This window comes from Oncorhynchus mykiss, chromosome 30 (genome assembly GCF_013265735.2).
Source record: "Oncorhynchus mykiss isolate Arlee chromosome 30, USDA_OmykA_1.1, whole genome shotgun sequence".
NCBI classification, from domain to species: Eukaryota; Metazoa; Chordata; class Actinopteri; order Salmoniformes; family Salmonidae; genus Oncorhynchus; species Oncorhynchus mykiss.
The window spans coordinates 5,367,363-5,389,863 of NC_050570.1; the positions used below are offsets into that span (position 1 = coordinate 5,367,363).

A 22,501-nucleotide genomic window follows, 5' to 3' on the forward strand; every position below is an offset into this window, starting at 1 on the left:
GACGACCTAGGGTGTGGTGGGTGCTCCTCTGGGAGTTTAAAGAGTTGGTTGACGACCTAGGGTGTGGTGGGTGCTGCTCTGTGAGTTTAAAGAGTTGGTTGACGACCTAGGGTGTGGTGGGTGCTGCTCTGTGAGTTTAAAGAGTTGGTTGACGACCTAGGGTGTGGTGGGTGCTCCTCTGGGAGTTTAAAGAGTTGGTTGACGACCTAGGGTCTGAGGACTTCGTGGCTGAGGAATGTAATTGTTATTCTTACATTTAGTTTTGTTCTGTATTTTGATTGTTGTTTTGTTTCACAATGTATTCGATTGTTGTATTACTGTGATCAGGGAACCCTTGAGAATGAGACCCTGGGTTTTCCCAGAATGCAGGTGTGTGTGTGTGTGTGTGTGTGTGTGTGTGTGTGTGTGTGTGTGTAGGGCTGGGCAATATCACCAAAACATAATATCCCAATATGTTTCTCATTTTGGGCAGTATTGTGGTATTTTATGTCCCAGAATAATACAATTTGCAATATGTTTTATCAATAGTGCATGTTCCTTATATGGTAACACATTAGTTCTACGTATTTTTAATGTCTTTTACATGCTGATGGTTTTCTACTCTACCAAACTAGGACAAAGCACATTTCATTCAAATTAGCACTTTATCAAAAATATCGTTATAGACGATATTGTAAAAAAAAATCCATACCGGTATGTGGATCCATACAGGTATACCAGTATTCACAATATATTGCCAAGCCCTATGTGCGTGTTTGTGTGTTGCACGTGCACATGCGTGTGTGTGTGTGTGTGTGTGTGTGTGTCTACACATGCATGTGCGTCTGTCTGTGTGTCAGGTTAGCGGTTTTCGTCATGAATATTGTTCTGGAAGCAGCTCCGCAGAATCACTAGCTAGTACAGCCACAAAGTCATCAAATCAGATTTTAAGCCTAATGCATAACCCTAACCTCAAAGGGGAGAATTCAACTTCATATTCATTATCTCCAGCATCACTCCAACATATGTCAAAATGTCACGTTTCTATGTTTTGTAGTCAAAAAGATAGAGTAATGTTTACACCTTCCTCTATCCAATGACATTCATCTGTGTGAATCATGCTATTTTAACCAATTATGAGGAGGTATTGCCTACTAATTGGTTGTGATGTCATTGGAGATACTATTATTTAGAAACGTGCCATTTTCACATTAGTTGATGTTAGGAAGGTGCTGGAGATGAATGAATCTGATTTTTTTTAAATTACCAACAAGCACATTTTTATTTTCATATCTTTTTTACAATGTAGCCAATTTTAACTTTGCAGCTGGCCTATCTAAGTGGAAATCGCTCAGTTCTGGCTCCAGGACAAGACTTGACAATAAAGGTCAACCTGCGTCTGTGTGTGTTGGGCCACGGGTTGATGTTGTATAATGAATAATCAAGTCGTAGGGAATGCAACACGTTTGATAGTGGCCTGTGTTTGGCTGTTACAGTACGTAACTCTCCTCCCTCCTCCCCCTGTGTGGTTGGGCTGTATTTGGCTGTTACTGTAGGTGTACGTACCCCTCCTGACTCTACCCCCTGTGTGGTTGGGTCGTTCTGCAGCTGTGGTGACAAGACAACAAGGCCGTTCTCTCTCACTGGGGCTGAAGATCTCCTCTGGCGAGATGGCCTGGTCTATATGAGGACAGTCCTCATTGGCTAGAGCTGCGTTGGCCGCCTCCCCATTCAGCTTGGAATCTTCAGACAGACACACAGGAGATTCCATAGAAATAGAAATGGAATTAGAACAGGAGATTCCATAGAAACAGAACTAGAATTATAACAGGAGATTCCATAGAAACAGAACTGGAATTAGAACAGCAGATTCCATAGAAACAGAACTAGAATTAAAACAGGAGATTCCATGGAAATATAACTAGAATTAGAACAGGAGATTCAATAGAAATAGAATTAGAACAGGAGATTCCATGGAAATAAAATTTGAATTAGAACAGGAGATTCCATAGAAATATAATTTAAATTAGAACAGTAGATTCCATAGAAATATAATTAGAACAGGAGGTTCCATAGAAACAGAAATAGAATTAGAACAGGAGATTCCATGGAAATAGACTAGAATTAGAACAGGAGATTCCATGGAAATAAAAATTGAATTAGAACAGGAGATTCCATGGGAATAGAATTAGATTTAGAACAGAAGATTCCATAGAAAAACAATTAGAACAGGAGGTTCCATGGAAATAGAATCAGAACAGGAGATTCCATGGAAACAGAAAAAGAACAGGAGATTCCATGGAAACAGAATTAGAACAGGAGATTCCATGGAAATAGAATCAGAACAGGAGATTCCATTGAAACATAATTAGAACAGGAGATTCCATGGAAATATATTTAAACAGGAGATTCCATTGAAACATAATTAGAACAGGAGATTCCATGGAAATATAATCAGAACAGGAGATTCCATGGAAATATAATTAGAACAGGAGATTCCATGAAAATATAATTAGAACAGAAGATTCCATAGAAATAGAATTAGAACAGGAGATTCCATAGAAACAGAAATATAATTAGAACAGTAGATTCCATAGAAACAGAAATAGAATTAGAACAGGAGATGCCATAGAAATATAAATAGAATTAGAACAGGAGATTCCATAGAAATAGAAATAGAACAGTACATTCCATAGAAATAGAATTAGAACAGGAGATTCAATAGAAATAGAATTAGAACAGGCGATTCCATAGAAATAGAAATAGAACAGTACATTCCATAGAAATAGAATTAGAACAGGAGATTCCATAGAAACAGAAATAGAATTAGAACAGGAGATTCCATAGAAACAGAACTAGAATTAGAACAGGAGATTCAATTGAAATAAAATTTGAATTAGAACAGGAGGTTCCATGGAAATAGAATCAGAACAGGAGATTCCATTGAAACAGAATAAGAACAGGAGATTCCATGGAAATAGAATCAGATCAGGAGATTGCATGGAAATAGAATCAGAACAGGAGATTCCATGGAAATAGAATCAGAACAGGAGATTCCATGGAAATAGAATCAGAACAGGAGATTCCATTGAAACATAATTAGAACAGGAGATTCCATGGAAATAGAATCAGAACAGGAGATTCCATGGAAATAGAATTAGAACAGGAGATTCCATGAAAATATAATTAGAACAGAAGATTCCATGGAAATAAAATTTAAACAGGAGATTCCATGGAAATAGAATCAGAACAGGAGATTCCATGGAAATAGAATCAGAACAGGAGATTCCATGGAAATAGAATCAGAACAGGAGATTCCATGGAAATAGAATCAGAACAGGAGATTCCATGGAAATAGAATCAGAACAAGAGATTCCATGGAAACAGAATCAGAACAGGATATTCCATGGAAATAGAATCAGAACACCTAGAAGAACATTAGAAAATAAATCTGGGAGATACAGACAACAGAATCAAACACTGATCAAATAAAGCATTTTAGGAAATGCTGCTTGTCCAACTGCCAAACAAAAGACTAGAGTCGATGAATGCAACAAGTAGAGATATGGGCATCCAATTCAATTCAATACAACGTTATGTATTCCCTGGGAAGCTAACCTCCAATCGATGCTGAGGTCTGGCTAAAGTTAATCATATGTGGTTTAGAAACAAACCACTATATTGCCAGTTTAATTATCCCACCTTGAAAATCTCATAAAATGGGGTACAAAAGCTTTGTCAAGTGCTACATTCCATACTGCACATATCCTAGCATGCTATCATATCCTAGCATGCTATCATATCCTAGCATGCTATCACATCCTAGCATGCTATCAAATCCTATCACGTTTCAAATAAAATATTACTGACTCAATCAATTATAATAGCACTGATTTGGACAGTCAACAGTATGATTTGAAGCATGCTGCATTAGGATATTACCGTGTGAACAGTAGTATTAGTGCGTAATGGTGCATGGACTCAGATGGTTAGTGGGTGTAGTGGTGGGTGTATGGATGGTATTTTAGTATGGTACGTGGGATGGTGTCAATGTGAAAAAAAACATGTTAGCCTAAAACATCAACCCACTTGACAAGTAGTACCCTGGTACCTCAGTAGAAGCCTAGTACCTCAGTAGCAGCCTAGTACCTCAGTAGAAGCCTAGTACCTCAGTAGCAGCCTAGTACCTCACTAGCATCCTAGTACCTCAGTAGCAGCCTAGTACCTCACTAGCATCCTAGTACCTCACTAGCATCCTAGTACCTCACTAGCATCCTAGTACCTCAGTAGCATCCTAGTAGCTCAGTAGAACCTGTGAGTGTAATCAATGATCAGTACTAATGTATCATATAGGTGCTAAAACAGGGCTGCCCAACCCTGTTCCTGGAGAGCTACCCTCCTGTAGGTGTTACTCCAACCCTGTTCCTGGAGATACCAATCTGTAGGTTTAACTCCAACCATCTTCCTGGAGAGCTACCCTCCTGTAGGTGTTACTCCAACCCTGTTCCTGGAGATACCAATCTGTAGGTTTAACTCCAACCCTGTTCCTGGAGAGCTACCCTCCTGTAGGTGTTACTCCAACCCTGTTCCTGGAGATACCAATCTGTAGGTTTAACTCCAACCCTGTTCCTGGAGATACCAATCTGTAGGTTTAACTCCAACCCTGTTCCTGGAGATACCAATCTGTAGGTTTAACTCCAACCCTGTTCCTGGAGATACCAATCTGTAGGTTTAACTCCAACGCTGTTCCTGGAGATACCAATCTGTAGGTTTAACTCCAACCCTGTTCCTGGAGATACCAATCTGTAGGTTTAACTCCAACGCTGTTCCTGGAGATACCAATCTGTAGGTTTAACTCCAACCCTGTTCCTGGAGAGCTACCCTCCTGTAGGTGCTACTCCAACCCTCTAGGTTTTACAGGGTTGGAGTAAAACCTACAGGAGGGTCTCTCTCCAGGAACAGGGTTGGGGTTAAAACCTACAGGAGGGTCTCTCTCCAGGAACAGGGTTGGAGTTAAAACCTACAGGAGGGTCTCTCTCCAGGAACAGGGTTGGGGTTAAAACCTACAGGAGGGTATCTTTCCAGGAACAGGGTTGGAGTTAAAACCTACAGGAGGGTCTCTCTCCAGGAACAGGGTTGGGGCAAAACCTACAGGAGGGTCTCTCTCCAGATACAGGGTTTGGGGTAAAACCTACAGGAGGGTCTCTCTCCAGGATCAGGGTTGGAGTTAAAACCTACAGGAGGGTAGCTCTCCAGGAACAGGGTTGGAGTTATAACCTATAGGAGGGTAGCTCTCCAGGATCAGGGTTGGAGTTAAACCTACAGGAGGGTAGCTCTCCAGGAACAGGGTTGGAGTTAAACCTAGAGGACGGTATCTCTCCAGGATCAGGGTTGGAGTTAAACCTACAGGAGGGTAACTCTCCAGGAACAGGGTTGGGTAGCCCTGCTCTCTCACACCTTTGTAATAGCACTGCAATTTCTACAGTAACAACATTGTTGTTATTGATTCCAAATTATTACATGGTAACAATTATTAACTTTGTACCAGAACTTTAGTTTACAGAATCCCTTACATATCTTTAAATTAACTTAACCAGGTAAGTTGACTGAGAACACATTCTCATTTACAGCAACGACCTGGTGTATAGTTAGAGTGGAGGGAATGGGTGATGAATGAGCCAACTGTAAGGGGGGGGATGATTAGGTGACCATGATGGCATGAAGGCCAAGTTGGGAATTTAGCTAGGACACCAGGGTTAACACTCCTACTCATACAATAAGTGCCATGGGATCTTTAGTGACTACAGAGATTCAGGACACCTGTTTAACGTTCCATCCAAAAGACAGCACCCTACACAGGGAAATATCCCCAATCACCGCCCTGGGGCATTGGGATATTATTTTAGACCAGAGAAAAGGGTGCCTCCTACTGGCCCTCCAACACCACTTCCAACACCATCTGGTCTCCCATTCAGGGACCAACTAGGACCAACCCTGCTTAGCTTCAGAAGCAAGCCAGCAGCATCTGGTCTCCCATCCAGGGACCAACCCTGCTTAGCTTCAGAAGCAAGCCAGCAGTGGGATGCAGGGTGGTATGCTGCTGATCAAATTACCTTGATATAAGGCTTAATAATCATCATCATCCTCCTCATCATCACACGTGACAGATCTATAGAGGTGTGTGACACTGATGCAGACGCCAGACAGGATGTGTGAGTTCTAGGAAGGGTGTGAGTTCTAGGAAGGGTGTGAGTTCTAGGAAGGGTGTGAGTTCTAGGAAGGGTGTGAGTTCTAGGAAGGGTGTGAGTTCTAGGAAGGGTGTGAGTTCTGGGAAGAGTGTGAGTTCTGGAAAGGGTGTGAGTTCTAGGAAGGGTGTGAGTTCTGGAAAGGGTGTGAGTTCTAGGAAGGGTGTGAGTTCTGGGAAGGGTGTCAGTTCTGGGAAGTGTGTGAGTTCTGAGAAGGGTGTGAGTTCTAGGAAGGGTGTGAGTTCTAGGAAGGGTGTGAGTTCTAGGAAGGGTGTGAGTTCTAGGAAGGGTGTGAGTTCTAGGAAGGGTGTGAGTTCTGGGAAGGGTGTCAGTTCTGGGAAGTGTGTGAGTTCTGAGAAGGGTGTGAGTTCTAGGAAGGGTGTGAGTTCTAGGAAGGGTGTGAGTTCTAGGAAGGGTGTGAGTTCTAGGAAGGGTGTGAGTTCTAGGAAGGGTGTGAGTTCTAGGAAGGGTGTGAGTTCTAGGAAGGGTGTGAGTTCTAGGAAGGGTGTGAGTTCGAGGAAGGGTGTGAGTTCTAGGAAGGCGGCACTGAGTCATGGGCTACATCCTAAATGGTACCATATTCCCTACATAGTGCAATGATTCTGACCAGGGCCCACTGGACTATAGGAAACAGGGTACTGAGAACTGGTGCATTACTCATGGTCCTACTCCATATCTCCCTCTTTACTCCCTTTCTCAGAGTCTCAATCTGTAAATCATACAGCTTATTGATCCTTGAATGAGAGATTCATTTGTTTAAATCGGATGTGGCTGAGTCATCTGATTGAGACAGGAGAGGGAGGGTGTCTACAGACAAACAGTGAGACAGTAGAACGATGATGGGAAGTTGCAGGACAGTTGAGAACAGAGAACAGATAAGAGAGGACGAGAACAGAGAACAGAGGAAGAGAACAGAGAAAAGAGGAAGAGGACGAGAACAGAGAAGAGAGTAAGAGGACAGAGAAGAGAGGAAGAGAACAGAGAAGAGGAAGAGAACAGAGAAGAGAGGAAGAGAACAAAGAGAGGAAGAGAACAGAGAACAGAGAAGAGAGGAAGAGAACAGAGAAGAGAGAAGAGAGGAAGAGAACAAAGAGAGGAAGAAAACAGAGAACAGAGGAAGAGAGGAAGAGGAAGAGAAGAGAGGAAGAGAACAGAGAGGAGAGGAAGAGGACAGAGAAGAGAGGAAGAGGACAGAGAAGAGAGGAAGAGGACAGAGAAGAGAGGAAGAGAACAGAGAAGAGGGAAAAGAGGAAGAGAACAGAGAAGAGAGGAAGAGAACAGAGAAGAGATAAGAGAGGAAGAGGGCAGAGAAGAGAGGAAGAGAAAAGAGAATAGAGGAAGAGAACAGATAAGAGAGAAAGAGAACAGATAAGAGAGGAAGAGGACAGAGAAGAGAGAAGACTGTCCTCCTTTAGTTTACAGTTTAGAAAGACATCTATCATGGTGGTCTATAAGACAGACTGTCAGCCTATAGACCTCTATCATGGTAGTCTATAAGACAGACTGTCAGCCTATAGACTTCTATCATGGTGGTCTATAATACAGACTGTCGGCCTATAGACTTCTATCATGGTGGTCTATAAGACAGACTGTCAGCCTATAGACTTCTATCATGGTGGTCTATAATACAGACTGTCGGCCTATAGACCTCTATCATGGTGGTCTATAAGACAGACCGTTCGGCCTATAGACCTCTATCATGGTGGTCTATAATACAGACTGTCGGCCTATAGACTTCTATCATGGTGGTCTATAATACAGACTGTCGGCCTATAGACTTCTATCATGGTGGTCTATAATACAGACTGTCGGCCTATAGACTTCTATCATGGTGGTCTATAATACAGACTGTCGGCCTATAGACCTCTATCATGGTGGTCTATAATACAGACTGTCGGCCTATGGACATCTATCATGGTGGTCTATCATGGTGGTCTATAATACAGATTGTCGGCCTATAGACTTCTATCATGGTGGTCTATAATATAGACTGTCGGCCTATAGACTTCTATTATGGTGGTCTGTAATACAGACTGTCGGCCTATAGACTTCTATCATGGTGGTCTATAATACAGACTGTCGGCCCATAGACTTCTATCAAGGTGGTCTATAATACAGACTGTCGGCCTATAGACTTCTATCATGTTGGTCTATAATACAGACTGTCGGCCTATAGACCTCTATCATGGTGGTCTATAATACAGACTGTCGGCCTATAGACTTCTATCATGGTGGTCTATCATGGTGGTCTATAATACAGACCGTTCGGCCTATAGACATCTATCATGGTGGTCTATAATACAGACTGTCGGCCTATAGACCTCTATCATGGTGGTCTATAATACAGACTGTCGGCCTATAGACTTCTATCATGGTGGTCTATAATATAGACTGTCGGCCTATAGACTTCTATTATGGTGGTCTGTAATACAGACTGTCGGCCTATAGACTTCTATCATGGTGGTCTATAATACAGACTGTCGGCCCATAGACTTCTATCATGGTGGTCTATCATGGTGGTCTATAATACAGACTGTCGGCCTATAGACATCTATCATGGTGGTCTATAATACAGACTGTCGGCCTATAGACCTCTATCATGGTGGTCTATAATACAGACTGTCGGCCTATAGACTTCTATCATGGTGGTCTATCATGGTGGTCTATAATACAGACTGTCGGCCTATAGACCTCTATCATGGTGGTCTATAATACAGACTGTCGGCCTATAGACATCTATCATGGTGGTCTATAATACAGACTGCCGGCCTATAGACCTCTATCATGGTGGTCTATAATACAGACTGTCGGCCTATAGACCTCTATCATGGTGGTCTATAATACAGACTGTCGGCCTATAGACCTCTATCATGGTGGTCTATAATACAGACTGTCGGCCTATAGACCTCTATCATGGTGGTCTATAATACAGACTGTCGGCCTATAGACCTCTATCATGGTGGTCTATTATACAGACTGTCGGCCTATAGACCTCTATCATGGTGGTCTATAATACAGACTGTCGGCCTATAGACCTCTATCATGGTGGTCTATAATACAGACTGTCTATCATGGTGGTCTATAATACAGACTGTCGGCCTATAGACCTCTATCATGGTGGTCTATAATACAGACTGTCGGCCTATAGACATCTATCATGGTGGTCTATAATACAGACTGTCGGCCTATAGACTTCTATCATGGTGGTCTATAATACAGACTGTCGGCCTATAGACCTCTATCATGGTGGTCTATAATACAGACTGTCGGCCTATAGACCTCTATCATGGTGGTCTATAATACAGACTGTCGGCCTATAGACCTCTATCATGGTGGTCTATAATACAGACTGTCGGCCTATAGACCTCTATCATGGTGGTCTATAATACAGACTGTCGGCCTATAGACCTCTATCATGGTGGTCTATAATATAGACTGTCTATCATGGTTTCTTACCTGGAAACTGTACTTCAAAGACGTCGTCGTGTGTCAGAGCCATGTTTTGAGCCAGAGCCAAAACGGGGTGGACTAAGTTCGGGCTTTCAGGAAGGAGCGGTGCTTTATGGGGCGTTGGAGGAGAGTTGATGCTGGACTTACAGTAGTTGGGTGATCCTGGTTGGGGTGCTCGCGGGATATGCTTGTTCTTCTTCTTTGGTAGCTTCTGCTTCGCCATGGCCAGGGAGTAATACATTCCAAAGTTGTTGACGATCACGGGGACGGGCATGGCGATGGTCAGTACACCCGATAGGGCGCACAGCGCGCCGACAAGCATGCCAGACCACGTCTGGGGGTACATGTCGCCGTAGCCAAGGGTCGTCATGGTAACGACGGCCCACCAGAATCCGATGGGGATGTTCTTGAAGTGCGTGTGATCGCTGGCGCGCGGGTCGGTCGGGTCCGCTCCCATCCGTTCGGCGTAGTAGATCATCGTGGCGAAGATGAGGACTCCGAGGGCGAGGAAGATAATGAGGAGGAGGAACTCATTGGTGCTAGCCCGTAACGTGTGACCCAGAACCCTCAGGCCCACGAAGTGACGGGTCAGCTTGAAGATACGCAGGATCCTGACGAACCTCACCACCCTCAGGAACCCCAGAACATCCTTAGCCGCTTTAGAAGACAGCCCGCTCAGCCCGACCTCCAGGTAGAACGGTAAGATAGCCACGAAGTCGATAACGTTGAGAGCTTTCTTCATGAACTCCATCTTATCCGGACAGAATATGACTCGCATCATGAACTCAAAGGTAAACCAGACCACGCAGACGCCCTCGATGTAGGTGAGATAGACCACCGTCTCCGTCTCCTGGTACACATGCTCCACCGTTACGTTGTCCACCAGCTCCAGCTCGGTGCGGTTCACGATGGGGTTGAAGAACTCGTGGGTCTCCAGGCAGAAGGTGGAGATGGACACGAGGATGAAGAACAGAGAGGCCAGGGCTATCCACTGTGGAGGAGGGAGAAAAGAGAGGAATGGAAAGAGAGAGAACGAGGGAAAGAGAGATTATTATTTGAAGGTTCTGGCATAAGGACTTCATAACACATAATACAATTATAAGCAGTGCAGAGATGTACAGAAGATGGAGATGGACACCAGAGAGAAAGGGGAGGAGAGAGAGAAAGGGGAGGGGAGGAAAGACAGAGGGGAGGAGAGACAGGGGAGGGAGGAGAGAGAGGGGAGGGGAGGTAAGAGAAAAGGGGAGGAGAGAGGGAAAGGGGAGGAAAGAGAAAAAGGGGAGGAGGGGAAAGAGAGGGGGGAGGAAAGAGAGCGGGGAGGGAGGAGAGAGAGAAGGGGAGGGGAGGAGAGAGAGAAGGGGAGGGGAGGAGAGAGAGAGAGAGGGGAGGAGAGAGAGAAAGAGGAGGGGAGGGGAGAGAGAAAGGGGAGGGGAGGAGAAAGGGGAGAGAGACTTCCACTCTCTCCCTCCCCTCTCTCTTTCTATTTCCCTCTCTCTCTCCTCCCCTCCCCTTTCTCTCTCTCCACCCCTCTCTCTATCCTCCCCTCCCTCCCCTTTCTCTCTCTCTCCTCCCCTCTCTATTCCTCTCTCCTCTCCATCTTTCTCTCTCTCTCCACCCCTCTCTCTCTCCAACCCTCTCTCTCCCCTCTCTCTCTCTCCTCCCCTCCCCTTTCTCTCTCCTCCCCTCCCTCTCTCCATCTCCTCCCCTTTCTCTCTCCTCCCCTCCCTCTCTCTTCTCCCCTCCCTCCCTCTCTCTCTCTTACTCCCCTCTCCTTTCTCTCTCCTCCCTCCCCCTCTCCCTCCTCCCCTCCCCTTTTTCTCTCCCCCCTCCTCTTTCTCTCTCCTCCCCTCCCCTTTCTCTCTCCTCCCCTCCCCTCCCTCTCTCCCTCGTCCCCTCCCCTTTCTCTCTCCTCCCCTCCCCTTTCTCTCTCCTCCCCTCCCCTTTCTCTCTCCTCCCCTCCATTACAACACTGATGTGGACTGGACAGACTGTATTACAGGGGAGGAGAGAGAAAGGGGAGGGGAGGAGAGAGAAAGGGGAGGGGAGGAAGAGAGCGATAGACATTTTTATTTGTACAACATACTCTTATGTATATTATGTATTGATTGACATTGGTACAACAGGAAGGTTATAACAGTCTGTCCAGTCCACATCAATGTAACAAGAGGAAGGTTATAACAGTCTGTCCAGTCCACATCAATGTAACAAGAGGAAGGTTATAACAGTCTGTCCAGTCCACATCAATGTAACAAGAGGAAGGTTATAACAGTCTGTCCAGTCCACATCAATGTAACAACAGGAAGGTTATAACAGCCTGTCCAGTCCACATCAATGTAACAGGAAGGTTCTGTCCAGTCCACATCAATGTAACAGGAAGGTTATAACAGTCTGTCCAGTCCACATCAATGTAACAACAGGAAGGTTATAACAGTCTGTCCAGTCCACATCAATGTAACAACAGGAAGGTTATAACAGTCTGTCCAGTCCACATCAATGTAACAGGAAGGTTATAACAGTCTGTCCAGTCCACATCAATGTAACAGGAAGGTTATAACAGTCTGTCCAGTCCACATCAATGTAACAGGAAGCTTATAACAGTCTGTCCAGTCCACATCAATGTAACAGGAAGGTTATAACAGTCTGTCCAATCCACATCAATGTAACAGGAAGGTTATAACAGTCTGTCCAGTCTCTCTTGTTACAGAGCTTGCATCCCAAATGGCACCCTATTCCTTATATAGTGCACTACTTTAGACCAGGGCCCTTTTCCCTACTCATCCATTAGGATGATAGATGATAGATGTAATCTACTCCTCCATTAGGATGATAGATGTAATCTACTCCTCCATTAGGATGATAGATGTAATCTACACCTCCATTAGGATGATAGATGATAGATGTAATCTACTCCTCCATTAGGATGATAGATGTAATCTACTCCTCCATTAGGATGATAGATGATAGATGTAATCTACACCTCCATTAGGATGATAGATGATAGATGTAATCTACTCCTCCATTAGGATGATAGATGATAGATGTAATCTACTCCTCCATTAGGATGATAGATGCAATCTACACCTCCATTAGGATGATATATGTAATCTACACCTCCATTAGGATGATAGATGTAATCTACACCTCCATTAGGATGATAGATGTAATCTACTCCTCCATTAGGATGATATATGTAATCTACTCCTGCATTAGGATGATAGATGTAATCTACTCCTCCAATAGGATGATAGATGTAATCTACTCCTCCAATAGGATGATAGATGTAATCTACTCCTCCAATAGGATGATAGATGTAATCTACTCCTCCAATAGGATGATAGATGTAATCTACTCCTCCAATAGGATGATAGATGTAATCTACTCCTCCAATAGGATGATAGATGTAATCTACTCCTCCATTATGATGGTAGATGTAATCTACACCTCCATTAGGATGATAGATGTAATCTACTCCTCCAATAGGATGATAGATGTAATCTACACCTCCATTAGGATGATAGATGTAATCTACTCCTCCATTAGGATGATAGATGTAATCTACACCTCCATTAGGATGATAGATGATAGATGTAATCTACACCTCCATTAGGATGATAGATGTAATCTACTCCTCCATTAGGATGATAGATGTAATCTACTCCTCCAATAGGATGATAGATGTAATCTACACCTCCATTAGGATGATAGATGATAGATGTAATCTACACCTCCATTAGGATGATAGATGTAATCTACACCTCCATTGGGATGATAGTTGATAGATGTAATCTACTCCTCCATTAGGATGATAGATGTAATCTACTCCTCCATTAGGATGATAGTTGATAGATGTAATCTACACCTCCATTAGGATGATAGATGATAGATGTAATCTACACCTCCATTAGGATGATAGATGTAATCTACACCTCCATTAGGATGACAGATGTAATCTACACCTCCATTAGGATGATAGATGATAGATGTAATCTACTCCTCCATTAGGATGATAGATGATAGATGTAATCTACTCCTCCATTAGGATGATAGATGTAATCTACTCCTCCATTAGGATGATAGATGTAATCTAAACCTCCATTAGGATGATAGATGTAATCTACTCCTCCATTAGGATGATAGATGATAGATGTAATCTACTCCTCCATTAGGATGATAGATGATAGATGTAATCTACTCCTCCATTAGGATGATAGATGTAATCTACTCCTCCATTAGGATGATAGATGTAATCTACTCCTCCATTAGGATGATAGATGTAATCTACTCCTCCATTAGGATGATAGATGTAATCTACTCCTCCATTAGGATGATAGATGATAGATGTAATCTACTCCTCCATTAGGATGATAGATGTAATCTACTCCTCCATTAGGATGATAGATGTAATCTACTCCTCCATTAGGATGATAGATGTAATCTACTCCTCCATTAGGATGATAGATGTAATCTACTCCTCCATTAGGATGATAGATGTAATCTACTCCTCCATTAGGATGATAGATGATAGATGTAATCTACTCCTCCATTAGGATGATAGATGATAGATGTAATCTACTCCTCCATTAGGATGATAGATGATAGATGTAATCTACTCCTCCATTAGGATGATAGATGTAATCTACTCCTCCATTAGGATGATAGATGTAATCTAAACCTCCATTAGGATGATAGATGTAATCTACACCTCCATTAGGATGATAGTTGATAGATGTAATCTACTCCTCCATTAGGATGATAGATGTAATCTACTCCTCCATTAGGATGATAGATGATAGATGTAATCTACTCCTCCATTAGGATGATAGATGATAGATGTAATCTACTCCTCCATTAGGATGATAGATGATAGATGTAATCTACTCCTCCAATAGGATGATATATGTAATCTACACCTCCATTAGGATGATAGATGTAATCTACTCCTCCAATAGGATGATATATGTAATCTACACCTCCATTAGGATGATAGATGTAATCTACTCCTCCATTAGGATGATAGATGTAATCTACTCCTCCATTAGGATGATAGATGATAGATGTAATCTACTCCTCCAATAGGATGATAGATGTAATCTACACCTCCATTAGGATGATAGATGTAATCTACACCTCCATTAGGATGATAGATGTAATCTACTCCTCCATTAGGATGATAGATGTAATCTACACCTCCATTAGGATGATAGATGTAATCTACTCCTCCATTAGGATGATAGATGTAATCTACTCCTCCATTAGGATGATAGATGTAATCTACACCTCCATTAGGATGATAGATATAATCTACACCTCCATTAGGATGATAGATGTAATCTACACCTCCATTAGGATGATAGATATAATCTACTCCTCCATTAGGATGATAGATGTAATCTACACCTCCATTAGGATGATAGATGTAATCTAAACCTCCATTAGGATGATAGATGTAATCTACACCTCCATTAGGATGATAGTTGATAGATGTAATCTACTCCTCCATTAGGATGGTAGATGTAATCTACTCCTCCATTAGGATGATAGATGTAATCTACACCTCCATTAGGATGATAGTTGATAGATGTAATCTACTCCTCCATTAGGATGGTAGATGTAATCTACACCTCCATTAGGATGATATATGTAATCTACACCTCCATTAGGATGATAGTTGATAGATGTAATCTACTCCTCCATTAGGATGATAGTTGATAGATGTAATCTACTCCTCCATTAGGATGATAGATGTAATCTACACCTCCATTAGGATGATAGTTGATAGATGTAATCTACTCCTCCATTAGGATGGTAGATGTAATCTACTCCTCCATTAGGATGATAGATGTAATCTACACCTCCATTAGGATGATAGTTGATAGATGTAATCTACTCCTCCATTAGGATGGTAGATGTAATCTACTCCTCCATTAGGATGGTAGATGTAATCTACACCTCCATTAGGATGATAGATGATAGATGTAATCTACACCTCCATTAGGATGATAGATGATAGATGTAATCTACACCTCCATTAGGATGATAGATGATAGATGTCATCTACACCTCCATTAGGATGATAGTTGATAGATGTAATCTACTCCTCCATTAGGATGATAGTTGATAGATGTAATCTACTCCTCCATTAGGATGATAGATGTAATCTACACCTCCATTAGGATGATAGTTGATAGATGTAATCTACTCCTCCATTAGGATGGTAGATGTAATCTACTCCTCCATTAGGATGATAGATGTAATCTACACCTCCATTAGGATGATAGTTGATAGATGTAATCTACTCCTCCATTAGGATGGTAGATGTAATCTACACCTCCATTAGGATGATAGATGATAGATGTAATCTACTCCTCCATTAGGATGGTAGATGTAATCTACACCTCCATTAGGATGATAGATGATAGATGTAATCTACACCTCCATTAGGATGATAGATGATAGATGTAATCTACACCTCCATTAGGATGATAGATGATAGATGTCATCTACACCTCCATTAGGATGATAGTTGATAGATGTAATCTACTCCTCCATTATGATGGTAGATGTAATCTACTCCTCCATTAGGATGATAGATGTAATCTACACCTCCATTAGGATGATAGATGATAGATGTAATCTACACCTCCATTAGGATGATAGATGTAATCTACTCCTCCATTAGGATGATAGATGTAATCTACACCTCCATTAGGATGATAGATGTAATCTACACCTCCATTAGGATGATAGATATAATCTACTCCTCCATTAGGATGATAGATGATAGATGTAATCTACACCTCCATTAGGATGATAGATGTAATCTACACCTCCATTAGGATGATAGTTGATAGATGTAATCTACACCTCCATTAGGATGATAGATGTAATCTACTCCTCCATTAGGATGATAGATGTAATCTACTCCTCCATTAGGATGATAGATGTAATCTACACCTCCATTAGGATGATAGTTGATAGATGTAATCTACACCTCCATTAGGATGATAGATGATAGATGTAATCTACTCCTCCATTAGGATGATAGATGTAATCTACACCTCCATTAGGATGATAGTTGATAGATGTAATCTACACCTCCATTAGGATGATAGATGATAGATGTAATCTACTCCTCCATTAGGATGATAGATGTAATCTACTCCTCCATTAGGATGATAGATGTAATCTACTCCTCCATTAGGATGATAGATGATAGATGTAATCTACTCCTCCATTAGGATGATAGATGTAATCTACTCCTCCATTAGGATGATAGATGATAGATGTAATCTACTCCTCCATTAGGATGATAGATGTAATCTACACCTCCATTAGGATGATAGATGTAATCTACACCTCCATTAGGATGATAGATATAATCTACTCCTCCATTAGGATGATAGATGATAGATGTAATCTACACCTCCATTAGGATGATAGATGTAATCTACACCTCCATTAGGATGATAGTTGATAGATGTAATCTACACCTCCATTAGGATGATAGATGTAATCTACTCCTCCATTAGGATGATAGATGTAATCTACACCTCCATTAGGATGATAGTTGATAGATGTAATCTACACCTCCATTAGGATGATAGATGATAGATGTAATCTACTCCTCCATTAGGATGATAGATGTAATCTACTCCTCCATTAGGATGATAGATGATAGATGTAATCTACTCCTCCAATAGGATGATATATGTAATCTACACCTCCATTAGGATGATAGATGTAATCTACTCCTCCATTAGGATGATAGATGTAATCTACACCTCCATTAGGATGATAGATGATAGATGTAATCTACTCCTCCATTAGGATGATAGATGTAATCTACACCTCCATTAGGATGATAGATGATAGATGTAATCTACTCCTCCATTAGGATGATAGATGTAATCTACACCTCCATTAGGATGATAGATGATAGATGTAATCTACTCCTCCATTAGGATGATAGATGTAATCTACACCTCCATTAGGATGATAGATGATAGATGTAATCTACTCCTCCATTAGGATGATAGATGTAATCTACACCTCCATTAGGATGATAGATGATAGATGTAATCTACTCCTCCATTAGGATGATAGATGTAATCTACTCCTCCATTAGGATGATAGATGTAATCTACTCCTCCATTAGGATGATAGATGTAATCTACTCCTCCATTAGGATGATAGATGTAATCTACACCTCCATTAGGATGATAGATGTAATCTACTCCTCCATTAGGATGATAGATGTAATCTACACCTCCATTAGGATGATAGATGTAATCTACACCTCCATTAGGATGATAGATGTAATCTACACCTCCATTGGGATGATAGTTGATAGATGTAATCTACTCCTCCATTAGGAGTAGCACTGGGTCAACATTGGATCATTCAGAGATCCTCACTGAACTTCTGGAGAGAGTTTGCTGCACTGAAAGTAAAGGGGCTGAATAATTTTGCACGCCCAATTTTTCAGTTTTTGATTTGCTAAATTTTTTTGAAATATCCAATAAATATCGTTCCACTTCATGATTGTGTCCCACTTGTTGTTGATTCTTCACAAAAAAAATACAGTTTTATATCTTTATGTTTGAAGCCTGAAATGTGGCAAAAGGTCGCAAAGTTCAAGGGGGCCGAATACTTTCGCAAGGCACTGTATGTAATCTACACCTCCATTAGGATGATAGATGATAGATGTAATCTACACCTCCATTAGGATGATAGATGTAATCTACACCTCCATTAGGATGATAGATGATAGATGTAATCTACACCTCCATTAGGATGATATATGATAGATGTAATCTACACCTCCATTAGGATGATAGATGATAGATGTAATCTACACCTCCATTAGGATGATAGATGATAGATGTAATCTACACCTCCATTAGGACGATAGATGATAGATGTAATCTACACCTCCATTAGGATGATACCCTTTTGTTTGAAGGCAATTCTCGAACTGCTCTAGAAGTATTTAAATCCTCAAGGTCCTAGACATCTTGAGAACCACACTGTCTGATCAAATAGACCTGCTTGCTCCCTTGCGAACTCAACATGGCTTTGTTATTCTGTTTTTTTTTGTAATTTAGGGAACTGTTGTCTGTATGCCTCTGGGACCAACTCGTAAGCCAGAAGGATAACAGTTTAAACAGTGTCATAATCTGAACTCTGGTCAAGAGATAAAGTGACTTTCTGAGTCTTTCCCACCAGAACACTTTGTCTTTCCCACCAGAACACGTTGTCTTTCCCACCAGAACACGTTGTCTTTCCCACCAGAACACTTTGTCTTTCCCACCAGAACACTTTGTCTTTCCCACCAGAACACGTTGTCTTTCCCACCAGAACACTTTGTCTTTCCCACCAGAACACGTTGTCTTTCCCACCAGAACACGTTGTCTTTCACACCAGAACACGTTGTCTTTCACACCAGAACAGAACACTTTGTCTTTCCCACCAGAACACGTTGTCTTTCCCACCAGAACACTTTGTCTTTCCCACCAGAACACTTTGTCTTTCCCACCAGAACACATTGTCTTTCCCACCAGAACACTTTGTCTTTCCCACCAGAACACGTTGTCTTTCCCGCCAGAACACGTTGTCTTTCCCACCAGAACAGAACACTTTGTCTTTCCCACCAGAACACGTTGTCTTTCCCACCAGAACACGTTGTCTTTCCCACCAGAACACGTTGTCTTTCCCACCAGAACACGTTGTCTTTCCCACCAGAACACTTTGTCTTTCCCGCCAGAACACTTTGTCTTTCCCACCAGAACACTTTGTCTTTCCCACCAGAACACTTTGTCTTTCCCGCCAGAACAGAACACTTTGTCTTTCCCACCAGAACACTTTGTCTTTCCCGCCAGAACAGAACACTTTGTCTTTCCCACCAGAACACTTTGTCTTTCCCGCCAGAACAGAACACGTTGTCTTTCCCACCAGAACACTTTGTCTTTCCCACCAGAACACGTTGTCTTTCCCACCAGAACACGTTGTCTTTCCCACCAGAACACTTTGTCTTTCCCACCAGAACACTTTGTCTTTCCCACCAGAACACGTTGTCTTTCCCACCAGAACACGTTGTCTTTCCCACCAGAACACGTTGTCTTTCCAACCAGAACACGTTGTCTTTCCCACCAGAACACGTTGTCTTTCCCACCAGAACACTTTGTCTTTCCCACCAGAACACTTTGTCTTTCCCACCAGAACACGTTGTCTTTCCCACCAGAACACTTTGTCTTTCCCACCAGAACACGTTGTCTTTCCCGCCAGAACACGTTGTCTTTCCCACCAGAACAGAACACTTTGTCTTTCCCACCAGAACACGTTGTCTTTCCCACCAGAACACGTTGTCTTTCCCACCAGAACACGTTGTCTTTCCCACCAGAACACGTTGTCTTTCCCACCAGAACACTTTGTCTTTCCCGCCAGAACACTTTGTCTTTCCCACCAGAACACTTTGTCTTTCCCGCCAGAACAGAACACTTTGTCTTTCCCACCAGAACACTTTGTCTTTCCCGCCAGAACAGAACACTTTGTCTTTCCCACCAGAACACTTTGTCTTTCCCGCCAGAACAGAACACTTTGTCTTTCCCACCAGAACACTTTGTCTTTCCCGCCAGAACAGAACACGTTGTCTTTCCCACCAGAACACTTTGTCTTTCCCACCAGAACACGTTGTCTTTCCCACCAGAACACGTTGTCTTTCCCACCAGAACACTTTGTCTTTCCCACCAGAACACTTTGTCTTTCCCACCAGAACACGTTGTCTTTCCCACCAGAACACGTTGTCTTTCCAACCAGAACACGTTGTCTTTCCCACCAGAACACGTTGTCTTTCCCACCAGAACACTTTGTCTTTCCCACCAGAACACGTTGTCTTTCCCACCAGAACACGTTGTCTTTCCCACCAGAACACTTTGTCTTTCCCGCCAGAACAGAACACTTTGTCTTTCCCACCAGAACACTTTGTCTTTCCCGCCAGAACAGAACACTTTGTCTTTCCCACCAGAACACTTTGTCTTTCCCACCAGAACACGTTGTCTTTCCCACCAGAACACGTTGTCTTTCCCACCAGAACACTTTGTCTTTCCCACCAGAACACTTTGTCTTTCCCACCAGAACACGTTGTCTTTCCCACCAGAACACGTTGTCTTTCCAACTAGAACACGTTGTCTTTCCCACCAGAACACGTTGTCTTTCCCACCAGAACACTTTGTCTTTCCCACCAGAACACGTTGTCTTTCCCACCAGAACACGTTGTCTTTCCCACCAGAACACTTTGTCTTTCCCACCAGAACACGTTGTCTTTCCCACCAGAACACGTCGTCTTTCCCACCAGAACACTTTGTCTTTCCCACCAGAACACGTTGTCTTTCCCGCCAGAACACGTTGTCTTTCCCACCAGAACACTTTGTCTTTCCCACCAGAACACGTTGTCTTTCCCACCAGAACACTTTGTCTTTCCCACCAGAACACGTTGTCTTTCCCACCAGAACACTTTGTCTTTCCCACCAGAACACGTTGTCTTTCCCGCCAGAACACGTTGTCTTTCCCACCAGAACAGAACACTTTGTCTTTCCCACCAGAACACTTTGTCTTTCCCACCAGAACACTTTGTCTTTCCCACCAGAAGACTTTGTCTTTCCCACCAGAACAGAACACTTTGTCTTTCCCACCAGAACACTTTGTCTTTCCCACCAGAACACTTTGTCTTTCCCACCAGAACACGTTGTCTTTCCCACCAGAACAGAACACTTTGTCTTTCCCACCAGAACAGAACTTTGTCTTTCCCACCAGAACACTTTGTCTTTCCCACCCGGCTGTTCCTAGCCGGCTGTTCCGACCAAGATCAAACTCTGTTGAGGGTGCAGGATGGCCTGACTGGATTCAGAGTATATCTCAGTCAAATGACACGCTCACGTTCCTGTTCCCCTTTCGTTGTGCTCTAGCTCGAATGTGCTTGTGCTCAACCCCTCTTTTTTACGCTGCTGCTACTCTCTGTTTGTCATATAAGTATAGTCACTTTAACTATACATTCATGTACATACTACCTCAATTGGGACGACCAACCAGTGCTCCTGCACATTGGCTAACTGGGCTGTCTGCATTGTGTCCCGCCACCTACGACCCGCCAACCCCTCTTTTACGCTACTGCTACTCTCTGTTCATCATATATGCATTGTCACTTTAACCATATCTACATGTACATACTACCTCAATCAGCCTGACTCACCGGTGTCTGTATGTAGCCTCGCCTCCTTTATAGTTGGTTAGGAGCCCGTAAAAATTGCAGCCATACTCTCCTGCGACATTCAGATCATCAGGGTGGATGTCATTGACAGAAACTCTACCACAAAAGTGTCTTTTGAACAGTGACTTATCTGGGCACAGCAGATCGTCAGAGTAGGTGATTAGAGTGACTACCATACTCATGGGAAACACGATCCCGGACGAGCCCCCCATTTTGTTCCCCCGGCAAGAACCAAATACTGTCGCTAAAACAGAAGGGGATAACTAACAAAAAGTCACCTGCAACAACCAAAATGAAACAGGTGGGTTTTTAGGAGGGGGGGTTCTGAAAAACACTCATGGGGGTGTCCACTGAAAGTTGCCTAGCAACAACAACTGAAGCCTAAAAAGACGGCCACTACATGTGCCTATAAATTTGCAAAAAAAAAATCCCACACCAAACTTAAAGACAAGAAGCAAACAAAAAAAAAAAGTGGAAGCAAAACGAAAATCCGACAAAAGGAATATTTTCTAGAAATCAAAATAGGGCAACCAAAGGTGTTTACACCTTCCCACTAATGAGA

General features: G+C 42.6%; 1 protein-coding gene across 2 annotated transcripts in view; it reads right to left on the reverse strand.

The window, feature by feature from the left end:
* The window catches only part of kcnc1b (potassium voltage-gated channel, Shaw-related subfamily, member 1b), a 71,965-nt gene that overhangs the window by 23,423 nt on the left and 26,041 nt on the right, over positions 1–22,501 (reverse strand). For both annotated transcript variants that reach the window (XM_036968853.1, XM_036968852.1), the window contains exons 2-3: positions 9,681–10,665; positions 1,546–1,722 (exon numbers count right to left, since the gene is read on the reverse strand). In XM_036968853.1, the coding sequence (XP_036824748.1) occupies positions 1,546–1,722; positions 9,681–10,665 (1,162 nt within the window). The remainder of the gene's footprint in view (positions 1–1,545; positions 1,723–9,680; positions 10,666–22,501) is intronic.